At 45.2% G+C, this 18,970-nt stretch overlaps 2 protein-coding genes across 4 annotated transcripts; one reads left to right on the forward strand and one right to left on the reverse strand.

Moving 5' to 3' along the window:
* The first annotated feature begins 4,609 nt into the window (after positions 1 to 4,609).
* LOC119136916 (tubulin beta-2A chain-like) lies at positions 4,610 to 8,344 on the forward strand. 2 transcript variants are annotated; one of them, XM_037275763.1, is made up of 5 exons: positions 4,610 to 4,867; positions 5,322 to 5,430; positions 5,600 to 5,608; positions 6,195 to 6,305; positions 6,789 to 8,344. In XM_037275763.1, the coding sequence occupies exons 1-5, from the start codon at positions 4,811 to 4,813 to the stop codon at positions 7,856 to 7,858; spliced, it is 1,356 nt and encodes a 451-aa protein (XP_037131658.1). In that variant the 5' UTR covers positions 4,610 to 4,810; the 3' UTR covers positions 7,859 to 8,344. The 2 variants fall into 2 exon arrangements, with proteins under 2 accessions (XP_037131658.1, XP_037131659.1); XM_037275764.1 differs by lacking the exon at positions 5,600 to 5,608.
* A 699-nt stretch (positions 8,345 to 9,043) lies between these two features.
* dsg2l (desmoglein 2 like) lies at positions 9,044 to 15,952 on the reverse strand. 2 transcript variants are annotated; one of them, XM_037275760.1, is made up of 15 exons: positions 15,746 to 15,952; positions 14,588 to 14,701; positions 14,152 to 14,307; positions 13,936 to 14,077; positions 13,685 to 13,848; positions 13,447 to 13,581; positions 13,190 to 13,375; positions 12,829 to 13,097; positions 12,604 to 12,746; positions 12,208 to 12,429; positions 11,768 to 11,998; positions 11,516 to 11,637; positions 11,124 to 11,435; positions 10,512 to 11,048; positions 9,044 to 10,409 (listed from the first exon to the last, which is right to left on the reverse strand). In XM_037275760.1, the coding sequence occupies exons 1-15, from the start codon at positions 15,788 to 15,790 to the stop codon at positions 9,870 to 9,872; spliced, it is 3,318 nt and encodes a 1,105-aa protein (XP_037131655.1). In that variant the 5' UTR covers positions 15,791 to 15,952; the 3' UTR covers positions 9,044 to 9,869. The 2 variants fall into 2 exon arrangements, with proteins under 2 accessions (XP_037131655.1, XP_037131654.1); XM_037275759.1 differs by having other exon boundaries at positions 9,044 to 11,048.
* Positions 15,953 to 18,970: the final 3,018 nt, after the last annotated feature.

Below are 18,970 nucleotides of genomic sequence, written 5' to 3' on the forward strand. Positions count from 1 at the left end.
GGGGAACGGGATCGCATGCCATCTCCGCTGTGCGAACAGTAAATGTATATGTGGTCTTTTAAAGCTTTTATTTATGAAAAATTGTCAATTTTTCCCCCAAAAAGCCTTACTATACATGGTCATCTTTGTTTTCATCATACTTTTTTTGTATTAAAAAAAAGCTTTACTATACATGGTCATGGTCTATTTATTTTTACAATTTTTTTTTTAAATTAAAAGCCTTACTATACATGGTCATCTTTATTTTCATCAAGCCTCACTATACATGGTCATTTTCCTACAAAAAAGAAGCTTTACTATTTATTATCCTTTTTTAAAAAATTAAAAGCTTTACTATATATGGTCAATTTCTCCCCCCATAAAAGCCTTACTATACAATGGTCATCTTTTTTTCATCATTCTTTTCTTTTGATAAAATCAAATAATTAAAAATCATGGTCAAAGCTTCACAGAAAGTGAAAAGTGCCACACCCGCCCTCACCCCCACTTTCTGATTGGCTGTTTGATCTGTGACATCACTTGGACACTCCATTAGGTACACCCATTTTCAAGTGTACCTAATAAGAGTCTAGTCCTCGGGGCCGCGTTCCAATATGTTTTCCAAGTTACCCTCGTTAGTGCACCTGCGTGAAAAGTTTTAGCCACTTTCACGTTCTGCAGGAGCTAAAACTTTTCACGCAGGTGCACTTAACGAGGGAATCACACGGACACTCCATTAGGTACACCGCCATTTTCAAGTGTTCCTAATAACAGGCCACTTTGTTAGGGAAATATCAAGGTCAAAGGTCACAGGTGTCAAGCTCTAGTCCTCGGGGCCGCGTTCCAATATGTTTTCCAAGTTACCCTCGTTAAGTGCACCTGCGTGAAAAGTTTTAGCCACTTTCACGTTCTGCAGGAGCTAAAACTTTTCACGCAGGTGCACTTAACGAGGGAATCACACGGACACTCCATTAGGTACACCGCCATTTTCAAGTGTACCTCATAACAGGCCACTTTATTAGGGAAATATCATGGTCAAAGGTCACAGGTGTCAAGCTCTAGTCCTCGGGCCGCGTTCCAATATGTTTTCCAAGTTACCCTCGTTAAGTGCACCTGCGTGAAAAGTTTTAGCCACTTTCACGTTCTGCAGGAGCTAAAACTTTTCACGCAGGTGCACTTAACGAGGGAATCACAAGGACACTCCATTAGGTACACCGCCATTTTCAAGTGTACCTCATAACAGGCCACTTTATTAGGGAAATATCATGGTCAAAGGTCACAGGTGTCAAGCTCTAGTCCTCGGGGCCGCGTTCCAATATGTTTTCCAAGTTACCCTCGTTAAGCGCACCTGCGTGAAAAGTTTTAGCCACTTTCACGTTCTGCAGGAGCTAAAACTTTTCACGCAGGTGCACTTAACGAGGGAATCACACGGACACTCCATTAGGTACACCGCCATTTTCAAGTGTACCTCATAACAGGCCACTTTATTAGGAAATATCATGGTCAAAGGTCACAGGTGTCAAGCTCTAGTCCTCGGGGCCGCGTTCCAATAGTTTTCCAAGTTACCCTCGTTAAGCGCACCTGCGTGAAAAGTTTTAGCCACTTTCACGTTCTGCAGGAGCTAAAACCTTTCACGCAGGTGCACTTAACGAGGGAATCACACGGACACTCCATTAGGTACACCGCCATTTTCAAGTGTACCTCATAACAGGCCACTTTATTAGGGAAATATCATGGTCAAAGGTCACAGGTGTCAAGCTCTAGTCCTCGGGGCCGCGTTCCAATATGTTTTCCAACATGCCCTCGTTAAGCGCACCTGCGTGAAAAGTTTTAGCCACTTTCACGTTCTGCAGGAGCTAAAACTTTTCACGCAGGTGCACTTAACGAGGGAATCACACGGACACTCCATTAGGTACACCGCCATTTTCAAGTGTTCCTAATAACAGGCCACTTTATTAGGGAAATATCATGGTCAAAGGTCACAGGTGTCAAGCTCTAGTCCTCGGGGCCGCGTTCCAACATGTTTTCCAAGATTCCCTCGTTAAGTGCACCTGCGTGAAAAGTTTTAGCTCCTCAGAACGTGAAAATGACCAAAAACTTTTCACGCAGGTGTGTTTAACGAGGGTAACTTGGAAAACATATTGGAACGCGGCCCCTCGAGGACTGGAGGTCGACATTCCTGGTTTAAGTGAAAAGTGCCACACCCGCCCCTCACCTCCACTTTCTGATTGGCTGGTTATCTGTGACATCACTCGGACACTCCATTAGGTACACCGCCATTTTTAAGTGTACCTAATAACAGGCCAGTTCATTAGGGAAAAATCCTGGCCAAAGCTTAACTGAAAGTGAAAAGTGCCACACCCGCCCTCACCCCCACTTTCTGATTGGCTGTTTGATCTGTGACGTCACACGGACACTCCTTTAGGTACGCCGCCATTTTCAGGTGTACCTAATAACAGGCCACTTCATTAGGGAAAAATCATGGCCAAAGCTGAACTGAAAGTGAAAAGTGCCACACCCGCCCTCACCCCCACTTTCTGATTGGCTGGTTGATCTGTGACATCACTCGGACACTCCATTAGGTACACCGCCATTTTTAAGTGTACCTAATAACAGGCCACTTCATTAGGGAAAAATCATGGCCAAAGCCGAACTGAAAGTGAAAAGTGCCACACCCACCCTCACCTTCTGATTGGCTGGTTGATCTGTGACGTCACACAGACACTCCATTAGGTACACCACCATTTTCAGCTGTACCTAATAACTATGCATTTTTTGTACGTGTCAAGAATGTGTATTTGACTACTTGCTCTTTATTTTGGGGGACACCAACACATATTACACAACGTAAAACACATATACATATTGTCATATAAAGCAGTTAACCAAATGTCAGATTTTTGTTTTCATGCCCAAAAAAATAAAAACAAGGAATAAAACACCAGACAAGTTTTAACAGGTTTTAATGTTTATTAAAATAATTAAAAAAAAAAAAAAAGAAGTAAATTTCAAACCAGCAATCTAATGTGAAATTGCAGTAGATATATTGGATAACAACATTTAGGCGTATATATGCATACACGTTATTTTAAGTGTTATATAATAAAGATTACCCAAAGAGAAGCATAATCTCCCTGTTGTTGCATAACGGCGCATCCCTTCATGCAATAAAGTTAGCCGTTAGCTTGGAGAAAACGCGCATAAAAGAAGTGGTGTTTCAGTGAGTGGCGCTTTCTTTCCTTGGCAAATCGACATTCTGGCTTACATAGTTCACGCCAGGAGGGAGACGCAACACGTTCACCGACTGATCCGTTGATGCACGGGAAGGGAGACAGTTGACCCGTTGACTCGTTCGCGAACGGGAAAGTCAGGATTCGTTCCCTCACTGATCCGTTCTCGCGATCAACTGGAATTGCAAATCACTCACTGGCTCGTTCACTCACAGACCTGTTCAGTTGGTGAAAGGGAAACGCAATTCAGGACTCGTTCGTACACAGGAAGTTACGTCATTTTCTTCTTCGTTTTGTTTTACGGCGAGGTGGCACCAGCTTCAATGCTTCAATCACTTCAGGAAGTGATTCGTTCACTCTCGTTCACTGAAAGGAAAATCGTTCTTTTGAACGAATCGTTCACTCACGAGCCAACACTGATACATTTTTCTACAAAAAATAAGCCTTACTATTCGTTATCATTTAAAAAAAAATCAAAAGCCTTACTGTACATGGTCAGTTTCTCCCCCCCAAAAAACCTTCCTATACGTGCTCATCTTTTCTTCCATCATTATTTTTTTATTAAAAAAAATCTTACTATACATGCTCATTTTTCTACGAAAAAGAAGCCTTACTATTTGTTATCATTTAAAAAAAAAATTAAAAGCTCTACTATACATGGTCAATTTCTCCCCCAAAAAAGCCTTAGTGTACATGGTCATCTTTTTTCATCATTCTTTTTTTTTTTTTTTTAAAAAAAAGCCTAAAAATAAAATAATACATGGTCATTTTTCTACGAAAAAGAAGCCTTACTATTTGTTATCATTTAAAAAAAAAACTAAAAGCTCTACTATATTCATTTATTCTGGTCGTCCTCAGACGAGCTTCCATAGAAGAAGCAATACATTGCGCATTAATACGGACTGTGGGGCGCAGCTCCTCACAGCAACCCCAATCCAACCATTAATGCTGAGTGTCACGCAGCGAGGTATCAGGCTCCATTTTATGGTCCTTTTGGTATGACTCGGCCAGGGATCGAAACCACAATCTCCCAGTCTCAGGGAGGACACTCATACCACAAGGCCGCTGATAATTTTACATGGTCAATTTCTCTCCAAAAAAAGCCTTACTATACATGTTTTTTTTTTTTTTCCCCAACATTCTCCTTTTATTAAAAAATATTTTTTACACGAAAAAAAATTTGTATATGTGGTCATTTATTTATTTACTTATTTTTACAAAATAGCCTTACTATACATTTGTCACAAAATGCACACTGACGCATCCCTGTGTGTGTGTGCGCGTGTGCGTGTGTGTGTACGTGTAACAGCATCATTCTGCTGGTGAGGCATGCTGAGGATGATACAGCACATTTGTTGCTGGGTCTGCTGCATCACAGCCAAGCTCTGCCATTGGCTGCCGGGGATGCTGAGGATGCTGCGACGTCATCCTCCAGGCAGCACCGCTGATCACGTGCCTGAGGGAAGCATTGACTCGGAGCCGCACCGCAGCGCCGCAGCACTGACACGCACACACCGGCCAAGCCAAGGAGCCACAGCAGCGGACGTACCGCAACCACCGCAGCAGCCGCCCAGTCAGCCATCGGCGCACGGCACCGCATCATGAGGGAGATCGTGCACATCCAGGCCGGACAATGTGGCAATCAGATCGGGGCCAAGGTACACGTTGATTGTTGTCCAACCCAGCAAGTTGTCCCATTCAGTCAGATAGAAAAATTTGCATGCATCAGGGATCTTTTGGTTATAATCAAGCAAGTATCAAATGTATGCATGGACTCAAATTTGATGTAATTTGGACACCGCGCTTGTGAAGGGCGTGGCTTTTCGTAATTGGATGCTAAGCTCATGCGTAGCATGCCGGACTTGTGCGTCTTCCTGTTCAAAAAACATCTCAATTAGTTTAAGTCAATCTTTTTAAAAAAAAATGAAACGAGTGGTTGGCACGCCCGCCTTACAGTTTTGAGGTTCGGGTTTGAATCTCTTTCCTGTCTGGACGTGACATTAATACAAAAGCATGTACGTTTCCATGAATTCAAAACAAAAGAACGGATGTTAGCTTATAAACACCAATGGTGAGACAAACTGAAGCGTGAACAAAACTGTTGTCTTCTAGTTCTGGGAGGTGATCAGCGACGAGCACGGCATCGACCCGTCGGGCAGTTACCAAGGCGACAGCGACCTGCAACTGGAGAGGATCAACGTGTACTACAACGAGGCTTCAGGTAAACAACAAACCAAGAGCATAAATTCTTCTTCCGTGATAGAAAGTAGGTCCTGACACACCCAAATAATGAACACAATCGATGACAGCGAATAGCAACTTTAAATCTCTCTCTCTCTCTTTTTTTTTTGTCTCCATCTCCATGTCCACCTCCACCCATGTGTCCACAGGGAGCACAGGTACAGTATCTGCACTCTCATCTTATCGCATCTCACTGCTTCCAAGCATTTGCTGCAGTCAGGTTACTTCAGGTCACAACTCGCTCAGCCTTCAGCCGGTCGGATTCAGTTGCAACTCCTCCTCTAGCTATCGACCGCTCTATCTGTTGCTCTATCTGTTGCTCTATCTGTCCAATATCCATCCATTGGTAATTTTATTTTGTGAAAAGTTGCTCTTTTTCCCACATAGAAAAGTGGAGATGCTGCGAGAACAAAGTCCTTTTTCTGTGGAAAAGTCATAAAGTTCCAAGGAGAACAAAAAGTGGTTAGAGGTTGCTGCCGAGCACAGGGGCTCATTGTTCGAGCAAAGACAAGGCTTGAAAGGAAGACACATTTTGGAGAAGGGCCTCGCTTGAACCGACTGTGCCGACCTCAGCACTTTAAGAGGCCCAGTGGTCTGGAAGAAGCCATGCAGTATGTTGCAGCACTTTGCTGGAGCGCTCAGCTAAAAGGGCGTGTCATATGTCAGAGACAGATGGAGGGACATTCTGTCACTAAGTGTGGAATGACATCATCCAGTTCCTCTCTTTCCTTTGTCATCCCAAAGGCAGCAAGTATGTCCCCCGGGCCATTCTGGTCGACCTGGAGCCCGGGACCATGGATTCGGTTCGCTCTGGCCCATTTGGCCAGCTGTTCAGGCCTGACAATTTTGTCTTTGGTGAGTGGAATTATGAGCCAAAAAGACACACAAACACACACTGCACACAAACACAGCGTGACTGCGCGAGTGTCCCGAGAGCAGCCGCTGCATTCCACAGCGCACGGCCCTTCACGTTATTGTGCGAGTTGTTAGCGTGGCGCTAGGTGACACGCTGTCAGCTCGCTTGGTGGTCACAAGGGAGGGGCTGCCCAGTGTAGCCATCAACAAGCCACTGACAGGTCCTATTCATGGCCAAAGAAACAGAGTTGTAGTCCGACTCCTACCAGCGGTGGCGTAGTGGTTCACGTAGCTAACGTTTGTGGAGCTAGCGTGGGGTCATTTCCCACACTGACCATTTCACCTTTTTTTCGTCAGTCCGGTCCCTTGTGTCAACCATTCAGCTCCCTCCTACCACCGGCGTCTTGTCCAGTTGTTCCATGTTGTCTTGTAAAAGTAGGATAAATACAAACTCTCCATGTGACGGAAACGTGCATCTCGCAGGTCAAAGTGGAGCGGGAAACAACTGGGCCAAGGGTCACTACACGGAGGGAGCCGAGCTGGTGGACGCAGTTCTGGACGTGGTGAGGAAGGAGTCGGAGAACTGCGACTGCCTGCAGGGCTTCCAGCTGACCCACTCGCTGGGCGGTGGCACCGGCTCCGGGATGGGCACCCTGCTGATCAGCAAGATCCGCGAAGAGTACCCCGACCGCATCATGAACACCTTCAGCGTCATGCCGTCGCCCAAAGTCTCCGACACGGTGGTGGAGCCGTACAACGCCACGCTGTCCGTGCACCAGCTGGTGGAGAACACGGACGAGAGCTTCAGCATCGATAACGAGGCCCTCTACGATATCTGCTTCCGCACTCTGAAGCTCACCACACCCACCTATGGGGACCTCAACCACCTGGTGTCAGTCACTATGAGCGGGGTCACCACCTGCCTGCGCTTTCCAGGCCAGCTCAACGCCGACCTGCGCAAACTGGCCGTCAACATGGTGCCCTTCCCCCGCCTGCACTTCTTCATGCCGGGTTTCGCCCCCCTCACCAGCAGGGGTAGCCAGCAATACCGCGCCCTGTCGGTTCCTGAGCTCACGCAGCAGATGTTCGACGCTAAGAACATGATGGCGGCGTGCGACCCACGCCACGGCCGCTACCTGACCGTGGCGGCCATCTTCCGCGGCCGCATGTCCATGAAGGAGGTGGACGAGCAGATGCTGAGCGTCCAGAACAAGAACAGCAGCTACTTCGTGGAGTGGATCCCCAACAACGTGAAGACGGCCGTGTGCGACATCCCGCCGCGCGGGCTCAAGATGTCGGCCACCTTCATCGGCAACAGCACGGCCATCCAGGAGATCTTCAGGAGGATCTCGGAGCAGTTCACCGCCATGTTCCGCAGGAAGGCTTTCCTGCACTGGTACACAGGCGAGGGCATGGACGAGATGGAGTTCACAGAGGCCGAGAGCAACATGAACGACCTGGTGTCCGAGTACCAGCAGTACCAGGACGCCACCACCGACGAGATGGGGGAGTACGAGGAAGATGAACTGGAGGATGACGACGGCCGCCATTGAGAAGGTGCTGCCTTGGGAAACCTCTGCAGTATAGATTCATTTTTCTCTGGCCGTTGAATCGATAGCAACCGAACTGCTCTGTTTCTCCTTTCATCTGAGAGGGCTTCATCAGTTCATGTAAATGTGGAAACCCAACTCTTTATGGTCCAGTTGCATACTATTTCTGGTGGCGGGGCACGCCTCCAACCTGGAGTTTTCAAACTGGGTTTCCCACACCAACGCAGGCCACTTTGTCCTAACCAAGACTTCTTTCCTGAACCGATATCAACAGAGCAGATCAGTTGCGACCGATTCAATGAGCCGGATGAATGAAAATATCCCCACCCGCAGTCTAGATGTATGACAAGAAGAAGAGATGTCAACGCAGATATTCTCACTAGTACATGAGTCATTCTCAATGCAGGTTGAAACTGCCATTGCTTTTTGTGTGGTCAAAACAAAGTTTCGTCTCGATAGATTCCAAATAAAGATTATACATGCAATTGGGCAACTGTCTTTTTTTAAGGCGTGGTGAGCTTTCAGTAGGAGTGTAGTGGAAACGAAGGTGTGGCTGACACCAACAAAACCAGTGAATCATAATTAGTTTAAAAAATGAAGTCAAATCAGAATCATTTGAAATAACAAATTCACAAGTCCATTTTTTCTTTTTCAATAGCTCCTCCCAATGTTGCTTATCACGCTGAAAGTGAGCGTGATGAAGCGATTAATCATTGACACGCATGCAAACAATCCATGGGCAGTTTCGGCAGACTGCGGACGCTGTTTCTTTAAATGCGGCCACACCCTACACCGTCTGTCTGACAGGCAGGAATGCCTCATTATGAAAACATCTGCAGTGACATGACTGATGACCTCACACGCACACACACACACGCACACACACACAAAGAGTCATGGGGAGGCCTGAGGGAGAACATGCAGGTGAGAGTTTAAGAAATACTACTCCACCAGACAAGATATGATTCATGATACTTGCTTGGCACATGAATGAGTCATAGGTCAGAAACGTTTGTGTGAATTTCAGTGGACTCTTGAGATGATGATGAAAACCTGAATTCAACCTTCTTTTTTGTTCACAGCAAGGCCGCATGACCGAATTCTATTCCATTACCACATTTCAGTGTTGGTCACTAGAGAATAAAGCATTTCTGCTCAATCAATGGGTCAGAAATAAAGAGGCCAATGTAACAAATCTGCTTTGACAGATTTCGCTGTCTTTAATGCGGGCTATTTACATTCTGAATGTTACAACTTGTATGAAATATTTGCGTATCAAAAGCAAAGGGAGAAAAAGCATCTCATGGAAAAGCAATTCATTATTCCTCCCATTTGTAAAACTAGGAAGGAGTACAAAACAAAAAGAAATATACTGCATCCATACTCGCGTTTGGTTGCAGGATTTTAAAGCACGTTGGGTTATGTTAGCGAAAATGCTTCGGATGTGTTATTGCTGCAGATCTATTTCAAAGACCCCAAATAAACAGTCGCTGATTAGTTGCACTATAACTAAAGCTCAATCCTCACAAGGTCAGCTCCAGGCATTCCTAAAGTTAAACTATTACTAACTGATAATTTATCAGAATCACACCAAACGCATTGTTGCACATAAAGGCTCTAAAACAGAAACCTTGTTCTCTAGAGCTTATTATTTTCAAATGAAAAAGCAAATACGATAGTGTTTATTCACTCTGTGCTGTAAAGGGTGTAAGGTTCTTCCAATATATCCAATACATCTCGGTTATTATTATCTGTAATAGCTGTATTGTGATTCACGGTTATGATGTTATCTTGACCATACCTGCATTTGCTATCTTTGTGTTTCTCACAAGTAAACAAAATACTGTTTGTAAAATACTCAACCAAATCATCATAAACCGTTTCAAAAGTGAGGGTCTGGAAGAACTTGGTTCAAGACCCACAACCAACAATATGAATATTGGGACTGCATAAAAGATATCAGCAATACAGTGAGGAGTGTTTCCAGTGGACATGCCGATAGCAAACGTTAACTTTAAGCTCGAGACAACGGTTCTATATTCCTCTCTGTAACCGATACCTGCTTGCGCTGCTGCACCACCACCCTCTGGCCGACTTGCGACTTGGGTTTGGCTTTCAGGACAAAGTCCTCCTTTGACCCTGTGGAATCTTGAGAAGCCAATGAGAAACTCCTAGCCTGCACACTTTGACCCCTGACATCCAATCCATGCTCACTTGATCCCCGACCTGTCTGGACTACGGTTACCTGTGCACCACCGCCCGAAGATCCCTTTTCCACCAGCAAAACTTGTCTAGATAAGGTTGTTTGCTCGCCAGATCCCTGACCGTTCTGGACGAAGGCCACCTGTGCACTCTGCCCCCCACCCGTAGACCCGTTCTCCACCACCAGTACTTGTCTCGGTAAGGTTCCTTGAGCCACCTGCCCAACTTGGCCGTCCACAAGTACCATCCCTTGAGATCCCTGGAGGCCCCCGATTTGAACCAGGCCTTGGGCCAGCCCAACCTGACCCACTCCCTGTTGACCGACTTGGACCAGGCCTTGGGCCAGCCCAACCTGACCCACTCCCTGTTGACCGACTTGGACCAGGCCTTGGGCCAGCCCAACCCGACCCACTCCCTGTTGACCGACTTGGACCAGGCCTTGGGCCAGCCCAACCTGTCCCACTCCCTGCTGGGCGCCTCCCGCGACAAGCACCATTTGGGACTGGGGCTCAACGACATACATGGGCGCCGAGGCGTAGTACAAGGCAGGCTGTTGCACGAGCAGCGTTTGACCGGGAATCACGACATTGTCTTGAACGTGGACCTTAGAGAGCGTGGATGATCCCTCTTGGACAATTGTGGATTTTCCAGATGTTACCTTGGAGGTGCTGAGAGTGTCGACATGGAGGCGATCCTGGTCTCTAATGCTCTCCGTGTGAGTTTGGACATGCTTCTGAGGGGAAGGCCTGACAGGAGACAACGGTCTGACCGTTGGATGGATACATATGTCTGCATCCACTTGAGATGACCCCTTGCAAATCTCAGCCAAGGTTTTGAATTTAGGGTCCAGGTCATCGAGGAACGAGAAGTCGTTGTCATTCTCGTGGAGGCTACAGCAGCCTACGGAACCTGACAGAGATTCCCCGCCCTCGTAGTTATAGACTAGTGCGGTATCTATCTCCTGGGTATTCTGGGCAGCATGGTTGGACTTCTGCAAGAAATTAAAACAATCATTTATTGAGTTGAGTTCAACTTGAGGGGTGGGCAAGTTGGGTTTGGTACTCACACTGGAATAGTATTCCTCCAGGAAGTGATCGGACACAGCCAGGTCGTCAAAGGCCCCGCCTCCATACTGGGAGAAGTGACCCTGTCCTGTCATCGTCCTGCCATCCGTGACATTCATCCTTCCATGGCCAGAAAATTGGTTGTACTCGTTGTACAGGTGCACATTGTTGGTTGTTAAGTTGGAGTGCTCATTGCCAGAGATGAGCGCTCCACCCACTTCAACCAGTCCCCCCAAGTAGCCCTTTCCTCCCAAGGTCATGCCCTTGGAAATGATCCCCTGTTCACCATCTGGGATGTGTATGAGAGGAACTTCCTATGGGATAAAAGCCAGCGAGCCATCAGTCAAGCTTTTCTTTTTTTTTTTTACTGACTAACCGGGAAAAATCCAAGTACCCGATCTTCTCCTTGACACTCGGTGTGGTAGGAGATCAGCTGCTGTTTGGTATCAAACGGAATGGCTTTGAAATCTCCTCCGGTCCCTCCACACAAGCAGAAGAGCAGCAGAAGCGGCACCACTAAGGTGACACAAAAACATGACAGGTGATGCATCCCGACAGGTTAGAAGTAGTGCTAGCTAGTTCTGGAAAAATCCGACAGGTTAGAAGTTGGACCAGAATGGTGACAAATAAGTGTAAACACACTCACAGAGCAGCAGCAGAAGTCCCAACAGCAAAAGTAGAATTCCTCCAACACCAAAATCGGAACGCCTTTCAATGTGGGCCGTACACGTTTTAGTGTTTTCCTCACACGTGCACACAACAACGTCAAGCATCTGAAAGTCGCCGCACGACTTTCCTTGCTGGTCCTTGATCTCAACAGCCACTTTGTACATGCCTGGCCGCAAGTTATTTTGATCTCGCAGGATCGCCGTCGTGCCTGAAGTCAAAGACAGTCAATGCGTTTTAAAATGTTTTACATGACAAGAAGTTTGTCAGTGAAGGAACACCAGCTGTAAAACTAGAGAGACTAAGGCATCTCGGTGTAAGCTAACGTTAGCATGAGTGCTCGGCGATCTTGACGTACAATCGAGCTGAGCAGTGCAAACTGGTAACGATAATAAGAGGGTAGCCAAAACTCGGTTGTACCATTGAGATGTTCCACCGACCACTTCCCGTGGCTGCTGGTCGAAATCACAGTGAACTCAAACGGGGCAGAGTTGGGGAACTCATCTTCATCTACGGCCGTGACGTAGATGAAGTTTTGGTCGTAGCACATGGTCTGACTCGTGGCGGTCACTTTGGGACAGTGATCGTTGAAGTCCTCCACCTGAATGGCAATGGTCCCCGTGGCAGTCTTTGAGGACACTTCTGAAACGCAACCAAGCATACATATCACTCGACGTCCATCCATCCATCCATCCATCCATCCATCCATCCATCCATCCATCCATCCATCCATCCATCCATCCATCCATCCATCCATCCATCCAATTTGCGAGCAAGCGAGAGCCTATCGCAGCGACATATTTCTCCAGAACTCACCCTGGCTGATGCATATGATTTGGGCGTAGTACGTTCCGTTGATCAAAAACTTGGACTCTCGATCGGGCAGTTTGTTCAGCCTAATTTCTGCGTTTTTTTCATGCACGATCAACCAGTTGTCATCATCGCGGTATTTAACATACCTTGAAGAACGAGAACAAGTTTGGTCTTGAGTCATAGGTCACGACTACATGTGAAGTCTTTTCGGCCAAAAAGATGTCCGACCTCACGTTGGTGGCAATTTTCTGCGTGTCGCTGTCAATGGCGGCGTATGTGGTGATGACCGAGTTGATGGAGATCAACGTGTGGTCCTCAGACAGAGTCACCACTTTGACGGACGGCTGGAATCGGGGACCCTCCTTCTGATTGATCACGTTGATCTTCACCGAGTACGACTTTGAGACGATGGACGTGGAGCTTCCGAAATCATAACTGGCCTTGTTGGAAACAACCACCGCCAAGTTGAGGGACTTGAGCTCCTCGTAATCCAGCTCCTGCATAGGCAAAGCACAAGAGCAGGGTCAGTTTGTTTTGGACAGTTTTCATCCGTCCTTTGGTGAATATTTACCTCTTTCAATTTGCTTACCTTTTGAATCATGATTATCCCCTGGTTGGTTTTAGCATCGGTCGTGATGCTAAAATAGCCTCCTTCGTTCCCTGAGATGATTTGAAAGACGGCCAGCCAATTATCCGAGAATTCCAGATCCAAGTCAATGGCCTGGATCCTCAGCACTTCCACGTTGACGGTGTTCTCCTCCACACTGCCCTCGTACTGCACACAACAGGAGCTCAATTGGGCCCAAGGGATCGTTTAGAAACGAAAGAGATGTAATCGTAACGTACCGATTCTTTTTCCAGAGTGGGGACGTTGTCATTTATGTCCAGGATTTTGATCTCAATTTCACCCATTCCTACGTTTCCTCCAGGTTGTCCATTCAAATCCGAAGCTTTGACGACCACCTTGTATGTATCTTTTCTCTGAAAGAATACAGCAATAACATTGTCAGAATTCCCTCACCTTTTTTTGTTATTTTTTTACTCCATCGGCTCAGTTGCCGAGTTTTCCAGTGAAGCGCCTCACCTCCCTGTCCAGAGTGTTTCGCAGAACCGAGACATCTCCGGTCTTAGAGTGGATAGTGAACATGCCGGCAGTGCTGTGTGTCTCCACGATGCTGTAAAAGATCTGGGAGCTTATGGTGCCCTCTTGATCTGCGTCGGTGGCGATCACACTCATGACAATTGTGCCTGCGAAACGACCGATTGATGGTTACCGGCACAAAAAAAAAAAAAAATCTTTGCCATCACTTTAAGCAAGCAGACATTGTTGGATACCTGCGACGCATGATTCCTTGACAGTTCCCACTTGGCCTATTTTGATTATGGGGGGATTGTCATTTTCATCCACAACAGTAATTCGGATGTCAACATCCTTTTCGGCACGAGACCCGTCTTCATATTTTGCCACTCCTTTTAACTAGAACAACAAAGAAAGGAACCTTGGGCTTTCCAGTGTGTCTGGGTTGCCTTTTTTTAATAAAGTGATCTTACATCATAAAAGGCAATCTCCTCTCGGTCCAATACTTTATAGGCTTTCAAAAAGCCACTTCTTTGGTCCACCCCGAATACACCAAATGGAGGCTCGTCACAACCAGGTCCCTTTAGCGAATACAATATTGTCGTGAAGTTCTCTTTATCGGAGCGAATCTGTAACACAAAAATTTGTCGAAACACACAAGACATTTTTTTTGAATAGGCCAAGCATTCTCAATATGAACAAATATGAGCCAGTTGATGCCTTTTTTTGATGCACGACTCTGAAAAGTAACATTAGCATATCGTGCTAACAAAAAGTTGTGCCCAGGCTGGTACAACTTGTCACTAAAATGTGTCTACTTGAAAACAACGCAGCATCATGAGGTCATCATCACTTGGTTTTGGCTTGTTTTGTGTGTGTTCATGATAAATATGGGGAAAGGGCACACACTCTGCCAATGTTTATGCCAGAGTAGTCGTGGTTTTCCTTCAGCTGCCTGGGATGTTCAATCCAATCTCTTTTCTGCCTGCGCAGTCCATTTCCTTCTGCCCGCACAGGAACGAGCTGCAGGCATGCACAAGGAGGGGATAAAGAATAGGAGTGGGAATAAACATACACGTCATGAGAAGTGTGGGCTTTCTAAAAAACAATCTGACTCTATAAGTCGCACCGGAGTATAAGTCGCACCAGCCATAAAATGCCCAAAAAAGTGAAAAAAACCCCATATATATGTATATAAATCGCTCCTGAGTATAAGTCGCCCCCCCACCCAAACTATGAAAAAAAAACGCGACTTATAGTCCGAAAATTACGGTACTTGCATAATATAATGAGAGTCAATTCATGTTTCGAAAGCGTGGTCTGTTGCTTTCAATGTGAATACATTTGAAATCATTTTGAATACTTAAAATAAATATTTTGATATAGAGGCCAATTATATTATTCTCAAACTCGGATAAAATATTAAATACATAAAATAAATTTAATAAAATGCATGGAGAATTTTATGAGGAAATAAAATGTGAACAAATAATGGTCTAGTAATAAACCAATATGATAGGTATTGACACACATACATTCATTTCTTTTGACAAGTGGAAAATTATGTTCACGTTATTACACTCTCAATCTTAAACAATAAAATAAAATTATGACTATTATTTTAAGTTCAGGATTCAACTTTGACAAATGTGAGAATTATGTCAACAGACTCAATCTCAAATTCTTAAAATACAAAAATGCATTCAGATGCTGTATGCATTTTATCTCTCTACATTTTTTATTTAATAAATACTAATTAATTCCACTGAAAATTAACTTACTCAGGCAGCGCAACTGACATCTTTCGATTAAGTTCATCGTTCTGGCTCCACTTTTTAAATGCGCAGAAGACAAATCCGCTACGCGCAGCGCAAATCACAACACGCCAATTAAAAAAAGCTACGCGTTCACTTTTCATGTGCCCCAAGCGGGCTAAATTCCACTCGGACTTGAGACAGTCGACTTGCCGACTTGTCTTGACACGCAAACCCAGAAGCCCGCAAACAAGCCCCACCTGAGGAAGGTCCGTTACTCGCTTCGCCACTAGAACGACCGCGCTACACTCACCGTAAAGCAGCAAAGTAGAGCAAAAATGATGCCTCTCAACAACATTGTCTTGACAGGGGAGGGGGTGAAAAAGTCCGCTTGATAATCCTCAATTTTCTGCCCGTTATTTTCTGTCTATTGTTGCTAGCAAACTTTGACCCTTCGCGGGGCGAGGAGGAAGAACATGTAAGTGCAACGGGTGGGTGGACGGACGGGCGGGCTGATCCCTCCCTCCCGTGGCTAGTTGCTGCTGATAACGGCCCAGGCGGAGGAGGGAAGCAGGGAGGTGCATCGGCGGTCATCCACAGACAGCTTCCAGTTCAAACGTTACTCACTTAGCCAGTTTCAGCATTACAAATAATGCCATGCCTTCATTAATTGATTCATATTTTTAAAAATGCATTTTGAGACTTGCTGAGGACCGGAAATGACATCACTTGTGCTCAGTGCTCAGGTAACAACCAATCACGGTTTAGCTCGCAAATGTCACATGACCAAAACCAGAAAACAGGTGAGCCGTCAGTAGTCCTTATCTGTGATGTTATTTTCGGGCAACAGCAAGGTGCAAAATCCTTCTTAAAGGCATAAAACAAAAAATTTAAAATACAATGGAGTCAGCAAATTAATTAATAACAATAAATTATTAACTTTTGACTGCTGAAAGAAATAAGTATCCCACAAAGCTCAAAAGTATACTTACTAGACCTGAAAATGTTTAATGTACATTCTTTCCACGTTTTATGGACACATTTTATTCAAAAGCTACATTTTGATTGATAAAGATACATTTTTAAAATAAAAAAATGTACCCAGACTACACTTCCAGTTGGCCAGTCTTCCTGAATGGTTGGGCAAACACATTGAGGGCCACATTTTTGAAACAGACAGATGTGCTGGCTCATTAATAGATCAAATATGTACAGTATTATACATTTTTTGGACTTTAAAAGAAAAATACTTCATTATTTTGTAATGAGAATCATTCTAAATGTAAGTACAAAACATTAAAGGGAAGTCAAGTCAAATATTTACTTTACAATAACATGTTGTGTACTGCCCCACAAGTCCAAACATGTTATTCTGATCAATCTCACATTGTGGACTATGAATTAAACACTCAGTAAAATGGATGGACACGCATGCTGACACATCCACATCAGCTAAAGTGACTCTTTTCAGCATGAATACAGATCTTGCACATAAAAGGGAGGATCTCCATCATTTTTAATGACCAAACTATCTCTTCTCCTTTATATCAGAACTACTGTAAGTGACACCATTTGTGTGTGTGTATCCCAGAAATGCACACCGCCACCATTTCCTTGGAAATACAATGTGTAATTATGCTAGATACGTTTCCGCGGTACCACTCCTTCGACTGACTGCACTTCGCATGGCGACAACACAATCAGCCAATGTGCGCCTCTTTCTTAATCTGCTCCTGTTCGCTGACTGCACTGAACAAACACGTCGGCTCAAAGTCACAGGGAATGCTACGCCGTGCCAAAGGTGTGCTCCCAGGGAATGTCACGGGCACGGGGCAACTTCGACACTCATGTGAGAACATATCAGTCTAAAGGCAGGCCAAAATATTTAAAGACGACACTGTTTATGTTTCAATCTAGTCGAAGTTTGTATTCGTAGTTATTTTACTATTGATAAAAAGTGACAGAAGCAAAACGCACGTGACATGCCCACTTGAGTCGCCACTTGCCACACACGCCCAGAGCAAATGGTTACATAAAGCACACTTGGCATACCTCATACACGCGTACAATCGTGTGACATTAATGCGACCTTTGTAATGAGATTACATGTACAGTGGCGTGTTGAGTTTGGACACGTGCAGATTGTTTAGGTCCAGATGTGTCAATTAAATTGAAACGCAGGTTGAAAGTTGTGTTGCGAGATGTTGTGTTGCCATTTCAAAGCATTCTTTTTCAATTGGAACTTTTCCTAACTGCCATGTTTGTGTCAAAATAAGTTAAAAGGGACCGTGAAGTCAAAAAATATGTTCTGTGTGGTAAAATCCGATCGTTTTTTTGCCCATCTCAGGGATGGACATTTTGTGGCCAGTCCCACAACAGCGTAGCCCTCCCTCTTGCAGATCCGCCAGCCTCTGTCCCTCTAAAAGTGACCAACATCGGGTCTAAGACCCTTCCACCACCGATTACACTTCCGTCACGGAAGTAGAGTTTGTAGTCTTTACTTAACTGATGGAGGTGTAAATGCACGTCGCATTTGCTGCAGAGGTTAACCACTTAAACATACAAACAAACAAACACTGTCAAAGATGTGTCAAATTAAGAACATGGTTGAATTCTAAATTGCACAACTTCAAGTCCAGATTAACCTTTGGGCCTACACTTAGTTTCTTTTAAATATAGCACCTGGCAAAAATTTGTACCTGCTGGGGTAGCCACCCTAGCCTTTTTGACCTTTTGGGGTCACCAGATTAGACACCATGCTAAACCTTTTTTTTGTCTTGAATTTTTACTGTATTTTGTGATGCAAGTGTTTACAAACTGCAATGACGTCTCATTTGTACAAGTTGCTTACCTATTTACTCACCACTTCCACATTATTGGGAAGTTTACTGGAACAGCAAAATTCACAGTGAAAATGACTCATTTTTAGCTTATCACTAAAAGTGAAGAGTTCAGGGCTGCTGGGGTGTTATTGGGGGGGAGAAGGGAGGAGATTGCGCTTTCAAATTGTGTGTGTCCATGCACACGTCTCGTCTTGAACGTGTCACTTTCCTTCTGGGAGTGACAAGACTATTTGCTGAGTCGGTTTTGCGTTTACTGTTATGGCTCCCAGCCCTGGGCGGTTTCCTTGCGTTCACGCCCATGACTCACTGCAATCTTCCTGACATTTTTCTCACCTTTCCGATACGCACAGAAAGTCTGGTTTCATTTCTACTTTATTTCTGGTTGTCTTTGCACGGTTTACGCTTGAGGACATTGGCCCGCAGCGTTGTCAACCACTTTTTTTTCTCTCTTTGGCTCGCTTCTTTGCAAACACTTTTTTAGAGATAAGTGGGAGGACAACCTCCCCACCCCCTTGCCAGCCAGGCTCCATTTAGTGCACATTCCTGCAGTGCTGAGCGAGGAGCCTTAGCTGTGTTGAGGAAAGAGGAGGGGCACATAGAGGTTGTTCAACTGTGCAGACTTGGGAGAATTTCCACAGACCGGATACACTTGAAAAACAAGTAGAAAAGACAATTGTGTCGAGGCTAGATGCACA

The sequence above is a fragment of the Syngnathus acus genome, chromosome 17 (genome assembly GCF_901709675.1).
Source record: "Syngnathus acus chromosome 17, fSynAcu1.2, whole genome shotgun sequence".
In the NCBI taxonomy this organism is placed as follows: Eukaryota; Metazoa; Chordata; class Actinopteri; order Syngnathiformes; family Syngnathidae; genus Syngnathus; species Syngnathus acus.

Bases quoted from the DNA above. Each gene is read 5' to 3' on its own strand.
- LOC119136916 (XM_037275763.1), top strand. From the start codon at position 4,811: ATGAGGGAGATCGTGCACATCCAGGCCGGACAATGTGGCAATCAGATC. The intron at 4,868-5,321 runs GTACACGTTGAT...GTTGTCTTCTAG, and splicing joins GCAATCAGATCGGGGCCAAG to TTCTGGGAGGTGATCAGCGA. The intron at 6,306-6,788 runs GTGAGTGGAATT...TGCATCTCGCAG, and splicing joins GCCTGACAATTTTGTCTTTG to GTCAAAGTGGAGCGGGAAAC.
- dsg2l (XM_037275759.1), bottom strand. From the start codon at position 15,790: ATGTTGTTGAGAGGCATCATTTTTGCTCTACTTTGCTGCTTTACG. The intron at 13,849-13,935 runs GTATCCAACAAT...GTCGTTTCGCAG, and splicing joins CAAGGAATCATGCGTCGCAG to GCACAATTGTCATGAGTGTG. The intron at 11,999-12,207 runs GTACAACCGAGT...CTTTGACTTCAG, and splicing joins GTCGGTGGAACATCTCAATG to GCACGACGGCGATCCTGCGA.